The sequence below is a fragment of the Manis javanica genome, chromosome 4 (genome assembly GCF_040802235.1).
Source record: "Manis javanica isolate MJ-LG chromosome 4, MJ_LKY, whole genome shotgun sequence".
Lineage (NCBI taxonomy): Eukaryota > Metazoa > Chordata > Mammalia > Pholidota > Manidae > Manis > Manis javanica.
This window is the reverse complement of record NC_133159.1, coordinates 64,502,380-64,517,548: the sequence shown is the minus strand read 5'-3', so window position 1 is coordinate 64,517,548 and position 15,169 is coordinate 64,502,380. Positions and strand designations below refer to the sequence as shown.

The following is a 15,169-nucleotide window of genomic DNA, read 5'->3' as shown; positions in this document are numbered from 1 at the left end:
CAATGCTAGTAACATAGCTATGTTACATTATGACCACCTGTTTATTTAACATGTACAATGACAAGAAGGAAAGCAGTTAACTATAAGGACCAGATGCATAGGTCCTCCTTTTCTATTTAGTTTTGTACCTTCAGTTTTAAATCAGAAAGTATAAAGCTCTGAGGACAGTGTTATCCTTAAAACCTTACACCAGCGTGTCGAGCTCCAGCATGACTACAGAGCACCAGACGCTTGGCAGGTGATCAGGGCAGAGTATTGCCTAAAGGGCACAGGGACTTACCTGCTGCAGCCTCTTTGTTTGGAAATAACTTGCTGTCAACTGCCATGCTGATGTCATAGAACACCTCATCCTCATCTCGGTCAGCATCAAACTGGGGGAAATCAAGACAGACAAGTTGGGAACATGAGAATACATATATTAGTTCATTCCAAAATATAATGACCACACATCACACAATGGTATTGCTAATGAAGCAGGACAACTTTAGAAATTAAAGCCCTTGAGTCCTTAATCAGACACTTAGAGGGTTTTTCAGCCCAGATCTCATATTGAATAGAGAAGGGTATGAGGGAAGAAATGTATAATCACTTATGATTAAGGAGAATGTATAGAATTTTCTTAATAAAGTAAGCTTTTAAAATTGGTAACTAAAATTTACTTTGTGCCTTTCTGGCTCTTACATTTTTTAAAGTTAAAAACTCATGAAAATGTGTAGTTCTAAACAAGGGACAAGATATTCTAATGTACAGTTTAAAAAGAAGAAAAAAGGCAGAGACTGCAAGCCAAATATTAGTACTATAGAAGGTACTATAGACGTTATATTATAGAAGTAGTCAATAGACACTATAGATGTAATAAAAATGACAGATTTACATATTATTTTGCCATGTCCTAAAATTTACAAAACTTCAAACATTAGAAAAACATGACTATTTTTAAAGTTCCCACACCTCCCAAGTTGTGCAGTTTTTAAAAAATATACTTTTATCTCCTAACTTTTTAAGTTTTACTGAGTTATAATTGATATATAATAAAACTGTACATATTTAAAGCATACACTTTGATAAGTTTTGATATCTGTGTAATCATCATAAAAATAAAAATAATGAACATATCTATCACCTGCAAAAGTTTCCCTGTGCCCTTTGGGTGTTGCTTCCTCATGTCCCTCCCCCCACCCACCAGGTAATCACTGATCTGCTTTCTGAAACTGTAGATTATTTTGCAGCTTCTAGAATTTCTAAAAGGATTTATACAGCATGCAATCTTTTTTGTCTGGATTCTTTCACTCAGCACAATGATTTTGAGATTCTTCAATGTTGTATCCATAGCCCATTCCTTTTTATTGCTGAGTAATATTCCATTATTTAGTTATAATGTTAATTCCATCCTGGGTGTTTTTCAGCTCTGACATTGCAATTTTCATCTCTAGATGTTTGATTTGAGTCTTTAAAAAAATCTATGTCTCTATTTAAGGTTTTGAACATCTGAAATATGATAATAATAACTTTTAATGTTCTCTGCCAACTCTATCATGTAGTATCAGTTCTGAGTCAGTTCTGATTGATTTTCCCCAGCATTATGGGATATATTTTCCTGTTTCTTTGCATGCTGGTGATTTTTTATTGGATGTCAGGCATTGCCATTTTGACTGTATTGGATTTTTTTTTATTCCTGTAAATATTCTTGAGATTTGATCTGGAATATATAGTTACTTGGAAACACCTTGATCCTTGCAGGTCTTGGTTTTAAGATTTACTGGGCTGGACCAGAGTGGTGTTTAGTTTTGGGTCAATTATTCCCCTCCCCTGTTGAGGCAAGACTTTCCTAGATACTATACCCAGTGCTTTATGAGTTTGAACTTTTCTAGTCTAGCTGGTAAAAATAGGCACTATTGCAAGCCTAGTGTGTGGACCAGCTACTGTTCCTGCTAATCCTCTTGGGCGTTTTTCTCAGCTTGAGATGGTTCCCTCATACGCACACACTGATTAGTACTCTGACAATACAGGAGGGGAAGCCTCTGCAGATCTCCTGAGTTCTCTATGTGCATCTCTCCTGTCTCTGATACTCTGTCCTCTGCACTTCACCACCTTGTTCTTCTGGACTCTGCTCAATCTGCTCAACCCAAGGAGCCCACCAATGTCCAGTAGGCTCCATTCTCCCTGGAATGTAGCTTGGAAACACTCCAGAAATGGGCTGAGGCCATTGCAGGGCTCATCACATTTGTTTCCTTTCTCTCAAAGAATTACTTCATTGTGTGACAGTATTTTTAAAATACATATTTATATATATATATTTTGTGTGTGTTTCATGTAGAAGGGAAAATCCAGTTTTTCATTTCATCTTGGCCAGAGGTCTAAATTCTTTCACTTTTAATGTTATTATCTTGAAGATATTAAGAAGATTTAAGTGATTCATTCCTTTACATTTTCCTACTGAAGCATGTCATCATTTTTAGTGAGGGAAATTTTAGAAGCCTAAATTAGAAGTTATTTCCCTAGCTTGCCTTATACAGTCAAAGCAGATCTGTGTGGTGCTTTATAGGGCTTTCACTATGTCACATCAGCCCATGGGAAAGGTGAGGCAGGTAGCTTTCTTTCTATTGTACAGGTAAGGAATTATCTTCTTGGAGATATTATGACTTTCTGAAGTCAAACAGCTAATAAGCAGGAGAACTAGGACTTGAACTTAGGATGCCTGACACTTTTCATCCTGCCAGGCTACATATACCATCACAGCAAGACAAATATAGCCCATCTGCTCAGGTGGTAACACAGCTCTTCTATCTAAAAGAAAGGAGAGAATGAGGATACAAGATACTTTGAGACTTTATAGGAGATAGGTACTCTATCCTCCAGCTGATTTGAACAAAGATAGGTCTAGTTCTAGCACAGACTAAGGCATCTGATGGTCCATTCTGAAAGGCAAAAGGTAAAACAACACTCATAAAGCATTCAACAAATATTTGCTGAACAGCTACTACATTTTAAGTTGAAGGCTTCACCTGACCATTGCTAAGCATCTGGCTAGTGAACACAGAGCCACGAGGAAGGAAGACGACACCAAACAGCCAGCTCAGCCCAAGATGCATGTGCTGCTGAAGCCCATCTACTCCTGCATCAGGAGACGTAACTGAACCCAGACTTCATTATTTCCTGTAACATTCCACTTCTGCAACTCCAGGATTAGCATTCTTTTAGCAAATAATGTGGCATAGAGACCTTGGGGAGCTTCTAGTTGAGTACTATCAGAACAACTGCCACTTAAGTTGGCTAAGACTTTTACAAAATGATAATTAGTGTTGGAAAGGCTGTGTGCCTGGTGAGAGAACTGGCTTTTAAATCATAATTTTGCTTATTGTTTTTGCACAAACCATTTACATAAATGGTTCTCAACCAGGAGCAATTTTGCTCACCCCGACCTTCCCTGCCCCAGCATTTGGCAGTATAGGGAGACATTTGCGGCTGTCACAACAGGCAGGGGGGACGCTCCTGGCCAAGGACGCTGCTAAAAATCTTACAGTACATGGGACAGTCCCCTCATAAAAACGAGTTACGTGGTCTGAAATGTCAGTAGTGCCAAAGCTGAGACACCCGAATCTACACCAAGGCATTCTTGGCCTTTGGGTTTCTAAAATTGTTTTGAAACTAAAGCAGTGATGATTTTTCTTTTATGTCTTTCTTTTTATCTTTTTAAAGAGAAAGTTTTAAGCTGCAAGAACCTGGGCTATTAACTTGAAAATACGAAGGATAGAAGAAGTGATAACAGGTAAATGGTGATGAAGGTTCTAGGAATAAAAGTTTATTTACATCTCGTGGGTCTGAAACAAGCTTCAGGGGCAGGTGTAATTGTGTGTCAATAGACCAGATGATGTCTAGAGGTTGCTCCCAGCTGTGAAAGTCTGTGATTTGATGGGTTCTTTACCTTTTTGGTGATTGTTATTTAGTGCCTAGCTATCTCAAATCTATTTTTTAAAAAGCCTAAAATCTTAAAAAAAAACATAACTCTCTTATTTCAAAGGAAAGAACTCCCAGAATTCATGGTATGCATAATCTCTTTTATATCATTTAATGTAAGAAGGCTGGGGAGGGCAACTGGAAATTTCAAAATGCTTACCAAATTCTCTGGTTCTCTAATTTGAATAAAAAATGTTACAGTTTTCAAAATCATTCAAAATATATCTAGATTAGGAAAGGAAATTATAGTAGAAAGAGGAGAACTAGGCAACATTTGAGGAGAAAATGACAATGATGTTTTGCATTTTTAATGATAGAAATGAGTTTATATTTTGCTTTTGTTTTTGGCTCTGATTTTTAGGCTGCAACAAGCTGCCCGGATCTTCTCCATAGAGACAGGGCTTTCTGCCTCCCTGTCTCTGCTAGCTAGGAATGTTAGGTCTATAAAATATCCTCAATATACTTGAAAGGGAGGATGTCAGTTCAATCTCTCTTTCCAGATTTTATCTTTTATTAAACTTAGGTTTGTCTCCCATGTTTTGATCTGCTTCATCATTTGAGGAGGAAATAAATTGGCTCTGTTATGAGTATATTCTCAGTTTTACATATCTCACAAGTACCATTCTCTGAGCATCAAACCAGCTTCTTGAATTTTTTACTTCTCCCTGGTTACATGCAAGGGATTTCAATTAAGTATGCATTCCACCAGTGACTTTTATCATTTGCTGCTGGAGATCCCTCAACATGCAAATACTGGCCCTTCAAATTTTCTCTTTTATGTTTAGAAACTTCTCTCTAAATGACTGATTGGTTGATGTTCCCTTTGTAGTGGCTTTGTTTTTCTCCAACCAAAAATGGAAATTACATTAAAACAGTAATAATTTTAAAAATAATGGTAACTGGAGTGAAATCTGTAGCTATCAGCAATGGAGTAATGACAGTTTATATTACCCTGCAGAACTGTGTTTCTAATTCTTCATAATTAATTGCAAAATTTGAAAGAGATGCACTTAGGTGGATATGGCTGGGGGTGGGTAGGAACAATATTCTGTCTGAGAAAACCAAATCAGACTCATGTTTTGATGAGCACAAGTCCTGTGGTATGGCCCTACTAAACTGAGATGTGTAGAACTTATTTCTCGACAGAATGAAATAAGGGCAAAATGTGAGAAGATAGGTCCAAAAACAGACATGATTGGTATGCAAAGTGATGGGTACAGAATGCTTGAAAGCTGTGGATATCTGAGTAAAAGACTCTTCTTTTCTCAGTTTTTTATACAGAATCTTTGTTTCACTGGATATAAAGATTATAGACAGCATCTGTAAACTATTATTGGGAAGAAGTCAACATAATAAACAGATACCAGAGAAAATTGTTGCAGTATTTACGAATTGTTTTAAGGAAAATATTCCTCCTGAACTTGAAACCTTAACAGTGTAATAATGATCAACTCATCCTGCCATAGAGACCTAGAAAATGAGACTAAGAATTTTGATGATCACTCTTACTACTTCACAGATGATTTTTCAGAATCTTCATCAGCATTCAACAAGAAATAAAACACCAGATACAGTTACAATTTTTTGAGCATCTATTATGTGGTATGCACTGTAGAGATTTCTTTATAACTTTTATCACTCAATTCCCTACAATAATAAAAGAGGTATCATTTCCCCCAGATTCAAAAACTGAGTTTCAGAGGGATTAAATAACTTGTCCAAGGTCATGCAGGTGGTAGAACGAGGATCCAAATCCATGCTGTCTACATCAAACTGCGGGCTCCTAAACCCGCCATGGCTGTCAGGATCAGCTCCCGCTCCATGGGGCAGGCTTAATCTTAGTTGGGCACTTGCAGAACAAATTAGTGCTTTTAGGAGTACCCTCAGCTCCCATCTCTAGGACTCCTCAGAGGCCAAGCCAGGTCCAAATACAATATACTCTTGAACTTATTCCCCATTTTGAGGCCAAAGTATTCATGGTCTTGTTCCCTGCCTTGAGGCCACTGTAGGTGATTTTATTTCTCTCTATAGACCTTACCATGTGGCTGTGGCTATTGGCTGAAGGACTTTCCTCCCTTGGGCCAGACAGTTGCATCAGAAGGAGCAAGGATGGGCAGCGTTGATCGTGAGAGGCAGAGACTGCCTGGCTCCTGATAGAGCTCTCCTTGGGGGTCTTCAGCGTAAATCTATCAATTTCTCAGGGAAACTGGCTACTGCCCCACAGTCCTCTTTGTCTACTGGAGACTCTAGTCCACAGCAGCCTTCCAAAACTTCCCTGTGCAAACAACCCTGCCTTTGATATCGTTGAAAGGACTGAAGTCATCTAGTGTGGATTCTGTTTTTCTCTTTTCATTCAAACTCAATTCTCTTTCAGTAATCAAAGGAAGAATGGGCCTACACTCCTTCTAAGAGCCTCTCTGAGGTTGGAGAGCAGATTTCTGATATGGGTCACTCTCTGGCCTGGCACTTCCTGCAGAAGCTGCTCTGCTTTTGCACCAGACCTCCGTCCACCAACACCCCAGGCCAGTCTGGCTCAGCTGCTCCTCCCCACATCCCAGCCAGGGCTTCTGCTCTGCCTTTCACTGATAGACAGCATTCCAGACTCCTTTCCTAGGGCTCCTTACTCTGCTTGTCTCATTAGGGGATGCTGAGTCTGAAGCCAGACCACCCATAAGAGGGGAGAGGCTAAGCCTTAGGTCACACAGAAGTTTACTGATGAGAGAGAAAGGCCAAAGCTGATTATTTTAATTTTTGCAGGCTCAGGGAGAGCCCAAGAACACACATCCTCAGACTGACCAATGTCCAGATAATAAATGGATACCAAGTGTCTAATATCCTGTTCACTATTCTGTGGGCACTGTGATAGGATGCAAAACTATGTTGCTGCATGTGGCATCTAGAATAAAGTTAAACTTGTAGAAACAGAGAGTAGAATGGTGGTTTCCAGGGGCCATTGGGTAGGAGAAATGGGGAGTTGTTGGTCAAAGGGTACAAATTTCTAGTATATGATGAATAAGTTCTGAGGACCTAATATTCAGCATGGTGACTATAGTTAACAGTACTGTGTTATATACATGAAAGTTGCTAAGAGAATAGATCTTAAATGTTCTCACTACACACACACACAAACTGTAATTATGTGAGGTGATGGATGTATTAATTAACCTTATTGTGGGAAACATTTCACAATATACATGTGTATCAAATTATCATACTGTATATCTGAAACTTACAATGCTATGTTAATTATATCTCAAGCTAGAAAAAAAAGTAAAATTAAGCTGCTGCAGAAAGCACATTCTAATGAAAATAGCTGAAGTAAACCACTATGCACTACATGTCTAAAGGATTTAGTATGTTATTAGGATGATACTACTAAATGATGCATTGCTTCTCACAAGTTGACCAAGAAATAGACCTGTAGCCCAGCAAATAGTTTGATATAATGGATTTTATCAAATAAGCAAAGTTTTAGAATGTGATGGATTCTATCCAATCTTTTGTACTGTCTATCTGGTACAAGCCAATTAAATAAAGAATTATTGAGCACCTATTTTGTGCCAGGTATGGGCTGGGCACTGAAGACACATGGAAGGAAGATTAAATCATGTTAGCTTTTCTGTAATTATTAAGGCACCAGTGAGGACTAAAATACTTTGAACAGACTTGGTAAAGAAAGATTAAAGAAGAAAATGGAGAAGAACAGATGAGATATACTCACTGTAGACAAGAACCACACTGTATAGTTTCTATTCTTTCTCCACTGCATCTTGAAGGGCTCTGAGCCCAGCAGTTACACAATAAATACTTGTTCTACTGAATTAACCAGAAAATTCAATTAATTAAGATACTTTTCCCTTCCTATTTTCTCTTCTTTTCCTCTCCTCCTGACATTCCAGCAATTTGAGACTATAAAACTACAAGGTGGTGGGATAAAGATCTAACCCTCTGTTAAGAAAGCTTCTAAACTGAAGTAAGTAGTCTCAGAAGTCAAATTTCAGCCTTCTGTGATATTTGGTACCTTTCCCAATTACAGGCTCCATTCTCTCCAGTGCTCAAATGTCTGCTGCTACAGAGCACTAAATGGTACCCTGGAAGCCCCAGAAAACCACTGCAATGCCTTAGCGCCAGGTGTGGGTGACAAGGGGCTAATTTAGGCTCTGGGAAGATCAGACTCATTCTGTTTTCTTTTCTTTCCTTTTATTTATTTTTTCTTAGTTAAGATGCTTCATTCTTTTGTTCTTGAATTTTCTTTCCAGCAAATGACTTTAAGTCCATGCCCCAATATGGTCAGTTTATAATTATGTGGGAGATTCAGTGGAGATCAAGTGGAATCAAAGAGATCAGCTTAGAAAATGAAAAACTAAGGGGAATATATCTTGCAATATGAACCCAGGACATTACAATGAAACACATCACTTACACTTTGAAAAAGAAAACAAATTATTTTTAGTTAATATGCACTTTATGTCACTGGTACTGAGAGATTGCCTTTCTCTTTACAAACTTCTTTAGGATATCAATGGACATTTATGAGAACATACTTTATTGGCATAGTCAACAATCATTCTGGATAATAAAATAGCCATTAGAAGAATCATGCTAATGTTTCATCTTGTTGGAGATGTGGGCATGAAGTAAGTATGACTTAAAGGAAATCATTTAATTTAATTCAGTCAATGCCAGTATCTCTGCCCTCATGGAGTTTAAGGTCTATGTTGAGAAACTTAATGAGATAACTAAATCATTAGTAACAGTTCCATGTGAGAAGGGCTGTGCGCAGATCTACAGGGAGTGTCCTGGGGGCGGGGGCTGGGCAGGTGGGCAATGTGGGGCTGGCGATGGTCAAAGAAGGCTTCCTGAGGAAGCTGATCCGTAAGTCAAGTTCTGAACAAGTGAGATGAAGCAAAATGAAAAAAGGAAAGGAAGAGGAGAGGGAACAGCAGAGAAAAGGAATGAAAGGCATAGGTCTTTAAAGAAAATGAAGGTGTCTTCTGCATTAAAATCTTGGGATTCACCTTCTGAGAAGGGATCAAATGGGGCACCTTCTTGCTTCCTGAAGTTATCTGAAGGCTTCTTGGGATTTTTAAAAATATCTGGCAGCTGCTTCTTCTACCAGAAATCCCTGGGCACATAAGTGTGTGCTTGGCTGTGTACACAGGACTGTGACAGATGAGCTCATGAGCACAACAGTAGTTACCATCTATTGAGCACTTACTGTATGCCAGGTAACAGGCAAAGCACTTTGTGAACATCTCAGTCAACTCCCAGAACAACCCGAGGCATCATGCTCCCAAGGGTATAGCTGGCTCAGCAAGGAAAATACTTAAAACATACGATGGGTAAGAACAGTGCTTGGATATGAACTCAGGTGTGTTTACTAGAATGCTTGTGCTCTTAAGCACTAAGCCATTGCAGCTCTGGGAAGAACAAACTCCATGCTCTTAGTTATCCAACATCCATTTCTTCTTCCTCTCTATTTTTAACTTTAAGGTCATTTCTAAATTCAGAGCCATTTAAGTAACCATCCTTATTTTTTCCTTTACTCACTAAACCCAGGTATAGTTATTTTGTGAGAATTTTGTTTGTGCCAAGTTCCCCAAAAAAGCAAACTGGTCTGTTTCAGAATAATTGGCTTATTAGCAAGATGGCTATGACAGGCTTGATGGTAAAAAGTAATTAAAGAATGGAAACAGATTGGAGGACTGTTTAACAATTTAGCTCCAGGTTTTAGGAACACTATACATGAAGCAAGAGAGAAAAAGAAAATTATGAGAATGAAAATCAGATTTGTAATAAGGGGATTTATATTTTAGGTCCATGGAGAGAGGAGGGAAATTAATATGCAAATAAGTTAATAAATCCCTACAAATGCTTCTGAGGCTAAGACTATGTGGAGTTAACTGACTTACTGAAAGGAGGGTTACTCTTATTCCTCTGCTAAAATGATTATATCTTTGATGAGAAGAAATACATAGAAAAAGAGATTATTTGCTTTCCATAAGAAATAGCTACATTTTATTTGTCAAATTTTGAAGTAGATGATCCAGAAAAATTATTCTCCTGGTCATATTATCACTCAACCAGCAGTGCACTCAGCAAACTCACTTCATATGTAGCCCTGGGTCGATTCTGCTGTGTGAGTATGGTGTTGATAGCCCTTTCGGGCAGTGGTTGAGGTGGGGGCTTAGAGAGGAAGAATATGAGTGGAGGGGACACAGATCGGAATATGCTGGATCCCATCCCATGGAAACTTATCCATGTGTGTCCTGGCCCCACCTTCTCCATCACTTGTTTTTTTCTGGAGTTATTTTTGGTTTAATTATTCATCTATCTTTTTTTTGTTTTCAGATAGGCTTGATACCCTACAAGAAATCCTTCCTAGACTCCTGAAGACATCAGTAATGAGAAATTCTGTTGTGTAAAGGTGTGACTTCACTCAAGGACAAAGTGAATGTGGCATCTGAAAAGCCAAGTCTGCTTTTCTTTATGTTTTTATCTCTGCCATCATGGATATGGTGAACTTGCATTTGAAAGTGACATTAATTTTTTGTTTTCTCAGGCTCAGCTTTTTGTCCTGAGGCTTGTAACAGACTCTCACTGGCTTTGGTCTCCATTAACATATCCCATGTGTACCAAGTAGAATGTTGTCTGTGAAATTTTGGAGCAGCCTGTTGCTTTGCAAATACTATGCACTCTTTATACCTTAGGTGAATTTACCAATTCCAATCCCCTTTAGGAGGAAGTTCATTCATTAAAAAACACTTATTTTGCACCTACTATATGCCATGCACTGGAGGTTCAGTGCTCTGTAAAACAGGATGTTTACCCTTAAGGAGTTCACAATCCAGTAAGGGAAACATTCAGTTGAACTCTACTCATACAGAACAATGGCTGCCACAGAGCTATACAGACAGAAATGAACAGTGGGATGTCAGAGGAGCAAGGAGGATTAATTGGTCTCAGAAAAGAAAAGGGGATTAAGAAGGATGTGCGGAGTGGGTGGGATTGAAGATTCATCGAAAGTATCATAGGAAAGAGGGCATTTGAGCCCCAAATATTCAGGACCCATAAATGTCCTTGTCTGGGTTTGTGGCCACCCTAATAGATCTAGTAAAAATATCCTTTACCAGACAACAATTTATGAATCAGAAAACACACTGCCAGATCTACACTACTTTTTATCTGATTGGAGATTGTTTCCCAATAATGTCAATACTAATTTGTTTTGCTTTGACCACAAGCAACACTCAAGGGAAATGGTAAAGTGTAGAATGAGACTCTCAGGCTAGACCGTCTGGATTCAAACCCTAGACCTACCGTTGCTAGTTGTGTAACTTCATGGAGGTGTTACTGGTTCTCTAAGATGCTTTCTTCACCCATCAAGAGGTGATAGCCACAGTGACCACATCATGTGGTTGTAGGTTGCTAAAAGGGTTAAGTAAGAGAATCTATTATTACTGTAGAGTTTAGCACATAGTAAATCTCTAAAGGTGTTACCTATTACTGTAGGGGAGAATGACAAATGGTTGTCTATTTGTCTAGACTCACATTTTCTGGAAGCATTTAAAATGGGATAAACTTTTTCAAGTCCAACATGATTTACATATCTTTCTGACAACTTTTGAGGTCTCATTATTGCTTCTGCTTTAAATAATCCCCCTGGTTTACATTTATTTTATAAATACCATTATAACATGGATAAAGGAAACAAAAGCCACAATAGCAACAAATCACCCAATAGGCACCTGTCACTTTTCCACAGTCTGTTTTGGACCAAGCACAGTCATCAACCTAGCGATGCTGTGCAAGTGAATAAATGAATAAATAAATGAATTATTATCTCAATGGTTCTGCCTGAAAAAGAAGTATATTACAAAAATCATGTCCTTAAAGCTAGGCTGGATTTCTGACTTTACTCTGAAAACTGATAATAACTGTAGTGTCATAAAATGCTTTCCTGAATTTAAAAATCTTGAAAAAGAAATCTCTCCACTATTTTCTGGTTGGGAAGACAAAATAGGAGATGGTGAGCAAAGTGATGAATTTGGAATGAGAAAGCGCATCAATGACGTTAATATTAGATCACTGTAACAGGTTTCCACAGAGGACAGAAAAACCGTCCTTTGGCCACTAAAAGACTATTTCCTTTTGGCATAAAATCATGACCTACTTAGCTGTCTTGTCAGAAGAGTCAGAACCATCATTATGAATGTGCAGATTGGGGTTCTGCGTTTGCCACAATTAACACAGCTGCACCACCGCTGGGGGGCTTCAACAGAATCCCCTGAGCACACACTGAAGAGAAATCAATGTAGGTTCCCCTTCAAAAATCCAGATATATAATTTAAAAATTTGTGTGTAGCCGAAGAGTTACTTTAACATAATATTAGTATTCATTAAATGTTATTTTAAATGTTATTTTAAGTTTTTCTTTACTATGTCAAGCGAATTACAGAGGGATGTGTATTGAGCTTTAAGTTTCTCATCTCCTGTACAGCACAGAGCAAACTAGTAATTACCCTTAAGAAGAATGCAGCATCTCATTAGAAAGGCCCCCAAATGTGTTGGAGGTCTTTTCCCACAAGATTTACGTAATTTCAAGTTTGGATACTTGTACATTGGAGGAAGGCTGAAAAATAATTATCATCCATCCTAGGCTCAGGCCTTTCAATAATATTCATAGCGTATTTTTAACTACAGTCAGGCCTAAATATAAATAACTGATTTAGCATGTATAATTGCATGTGTTTATATTCAATGGTTAATCTCTCATACAGCAGAGACAAAAAGACTGGGAATCTTCTGGACATTTTAACAGTCTGCATGATCCAAGGATTCTAGAATTTCTAATTTTTATTCAAGGGCCATCTTGAAGTCAACATGCCTGGCTTTTTAGGAGGGAGATGCAGCTGTTAATACCATCTTTTAAAAGGAAAACAGCAACTCTATGAAGCTATAAATGACCCAGAATCAGTGGTTTTCAATATTTGCTTTACTCTATTTCACCTTTCTCATTTTTGAGCATTTGGTATAAATGAAGAGGTTAAGAATGTGGGCTCTGATATCACACTGACTATGTGGCTCTGGAAAACATATCCGCTTCAGTTTCTGGAGGTATAAAACAGGGGTAATAACAGTTCTTACCTGACAAAAGTAATCCATGCATAATGTCTGCATATGGTAAATGTTTTATAAATGCTAGTTATTATTATCTATTTTGTATTATCTAGTTCTTAAGCATCTTTTCTGTAGCATCAATCCATTAGTTCATTCACCCATTAGCTATTAAGTGAATACCTATTATGGACACACACTGTGTGATATCAACAGCCTGAGGACATTCTTACATGAAGAAGGTACTGAGGAGACAAATACAATTACCAGGATGGTATATACATCCCCAGATGTTGCGAGGGTTGGTTGCTAACAGCTCACCCCCGCACGCTTTTCTGAAGGACTGCTCTGTGCTGATGGGTGCCTATTGGGAGCAACTGCCAATCCCTAGGCAATTTCTTTGCAATTTACTATCCAGAGCTGCTAGTGAGGTCAGGCTGAGGCTGGACTGCTCCTGAAGCCATTATTTGTGTCTGCTTTCTTTCCTTGCTCTCTCCTGATTCCTCCACTCAATGCCAGTTGTCTCCTGAGAGACTTCCCTCAATGGAACCCTCATAGGTTCTGTTGCTATGGAATCCTATGCAACACAAAATATATATATTTGCCCATGTATTATTTTGATAAAAATTTGATGACATAGTATTCAAGTAAATTTCAGTAATGACTAACCACACATTTTTAGAGCTTCTTTAAAATACACACAGAAAAATTTGTTGTTCTTCTAACATGATTGAACACATAATTTTAATGTATTCTTACTAAGGCATTATTCTGCCTTTTGATATCTCAGAGATATTTCCTCACCTCTGAATCTAAGATATCATGTTATGTTATGGATGTAAAGTAAATAGAACAAAAATCTTTTTTAAGAACTTTTAAAAATCCTTTTTGAGTTTGTTTTTATTTCCTGTGTTCTTTCAAAACAGAAATAAAGCCTTTTTTTGATGGCTTGGTAATTCTATCTCTCCAGTTCATTGTTTATTCCAGTTGATTTTTTTTCTTTTATTCATTACAAGTGGTCTGTGTTTGTCATTCTGTGTAGGCGTAGGCTGTTAGCTTCACACACTGGGCTGAAATGGGTTTCTACACTTTCACCTATGCATTCAGTGCTACAGTTTTACCAACTGTTTACTGATACTTATAATGAGGCCATTCAAGATATATATAGCAATCTGGAAAAATATAAGCTTCACATAGTGAAACATGTGCTCTGGTTAAAACCTTCACATCTTTGTTTTATAAACCATAACAAATAATGCAATTAAGAACAATTATAGATGAGTGCATGGTAGAGGCATTTCACACTAGTAGAGATTATGCTACATCAAAGTAGCTTTTTTTTATGAAGTAAGCATAACTAGCTGTAACTGGGTGTGAGAACAGGATGAACTTCCTAATGTTCACCAAGTGTCCTATTCGGCTAATTATATCCTTGATAAGTGGTGATCCTTCCCCAAATCAGGGAATATCAGGGTTGAATCAGACATTGGGTGTCTAGCTGAGGCCCTTTTCTCGATTGTGAATTCACAGACTCATGCTTGAAGTCCACCTGCCATGTAAACCACTCTTTCAAAAAAATTTGAGAAACTGTCATTTTGAAATAATATCAATTCATTAAAACCATAATAATTTGCCATTATTTTTCTTCCCTACTTCCACAAATTCCTTATTAATCATGCTATCAGTTTCTTTACAAAGATAATACTGTATTCATTTTCTTTATCAACCTCTTTTCTGAAATATTCTGCCTTCTCACTATACCCTCGTTACTCTTCTGTACTTTACTTAAATAATCCAGCATTTCTGCTGCGCCAGGCAACCTCTATGCCCTAGATAATGCTGCTTCCTCTCTTCTTTTTTCCAATCAGTGAGGTCCAAAGAGTTTTTCTTACCACTGAGACACAGATTCATCCATTTTCTTTCCCTGCATTTGGAACAAGAATTGCCAAATATCTTTCCTGCATGTTTTAAAAATTGAAAGTTACTATTCCTTCCCCATCTCCACCCTGTTCTTCCCTCAGGAGATGTGGTCCTGACTTTCATCAATAGATTATCATATCAAAGTAATTCTAGTATCCCTCTGGAAATATCAGAA

The 15,169-nt window shown here is 37.9% G+C and overlaps 1 protein-coding gene across 2 annotated transcripts in view; it reads right to left on the bottom strand.

The window, feature by feature from the left end:
* Positions 1–15,169, bottom strand: part of AK5 (adenylate kinase 5) — a 234,247-nt gene that overhangs the window by 115,916 nt on the left and 103,162 nt on the right. For both annotated transcript variants that reach the window (XM_073234163.1, XM_017679701.3), the window contains exon 7: positions 281–371. In XM_073234163.1, the coding sequence (XP_073090264.1) occupies positions 281–371 (91 nt within the window). The remainder of the gene's footprint in view (positions 1–280; positions 372–15,169) is intronic.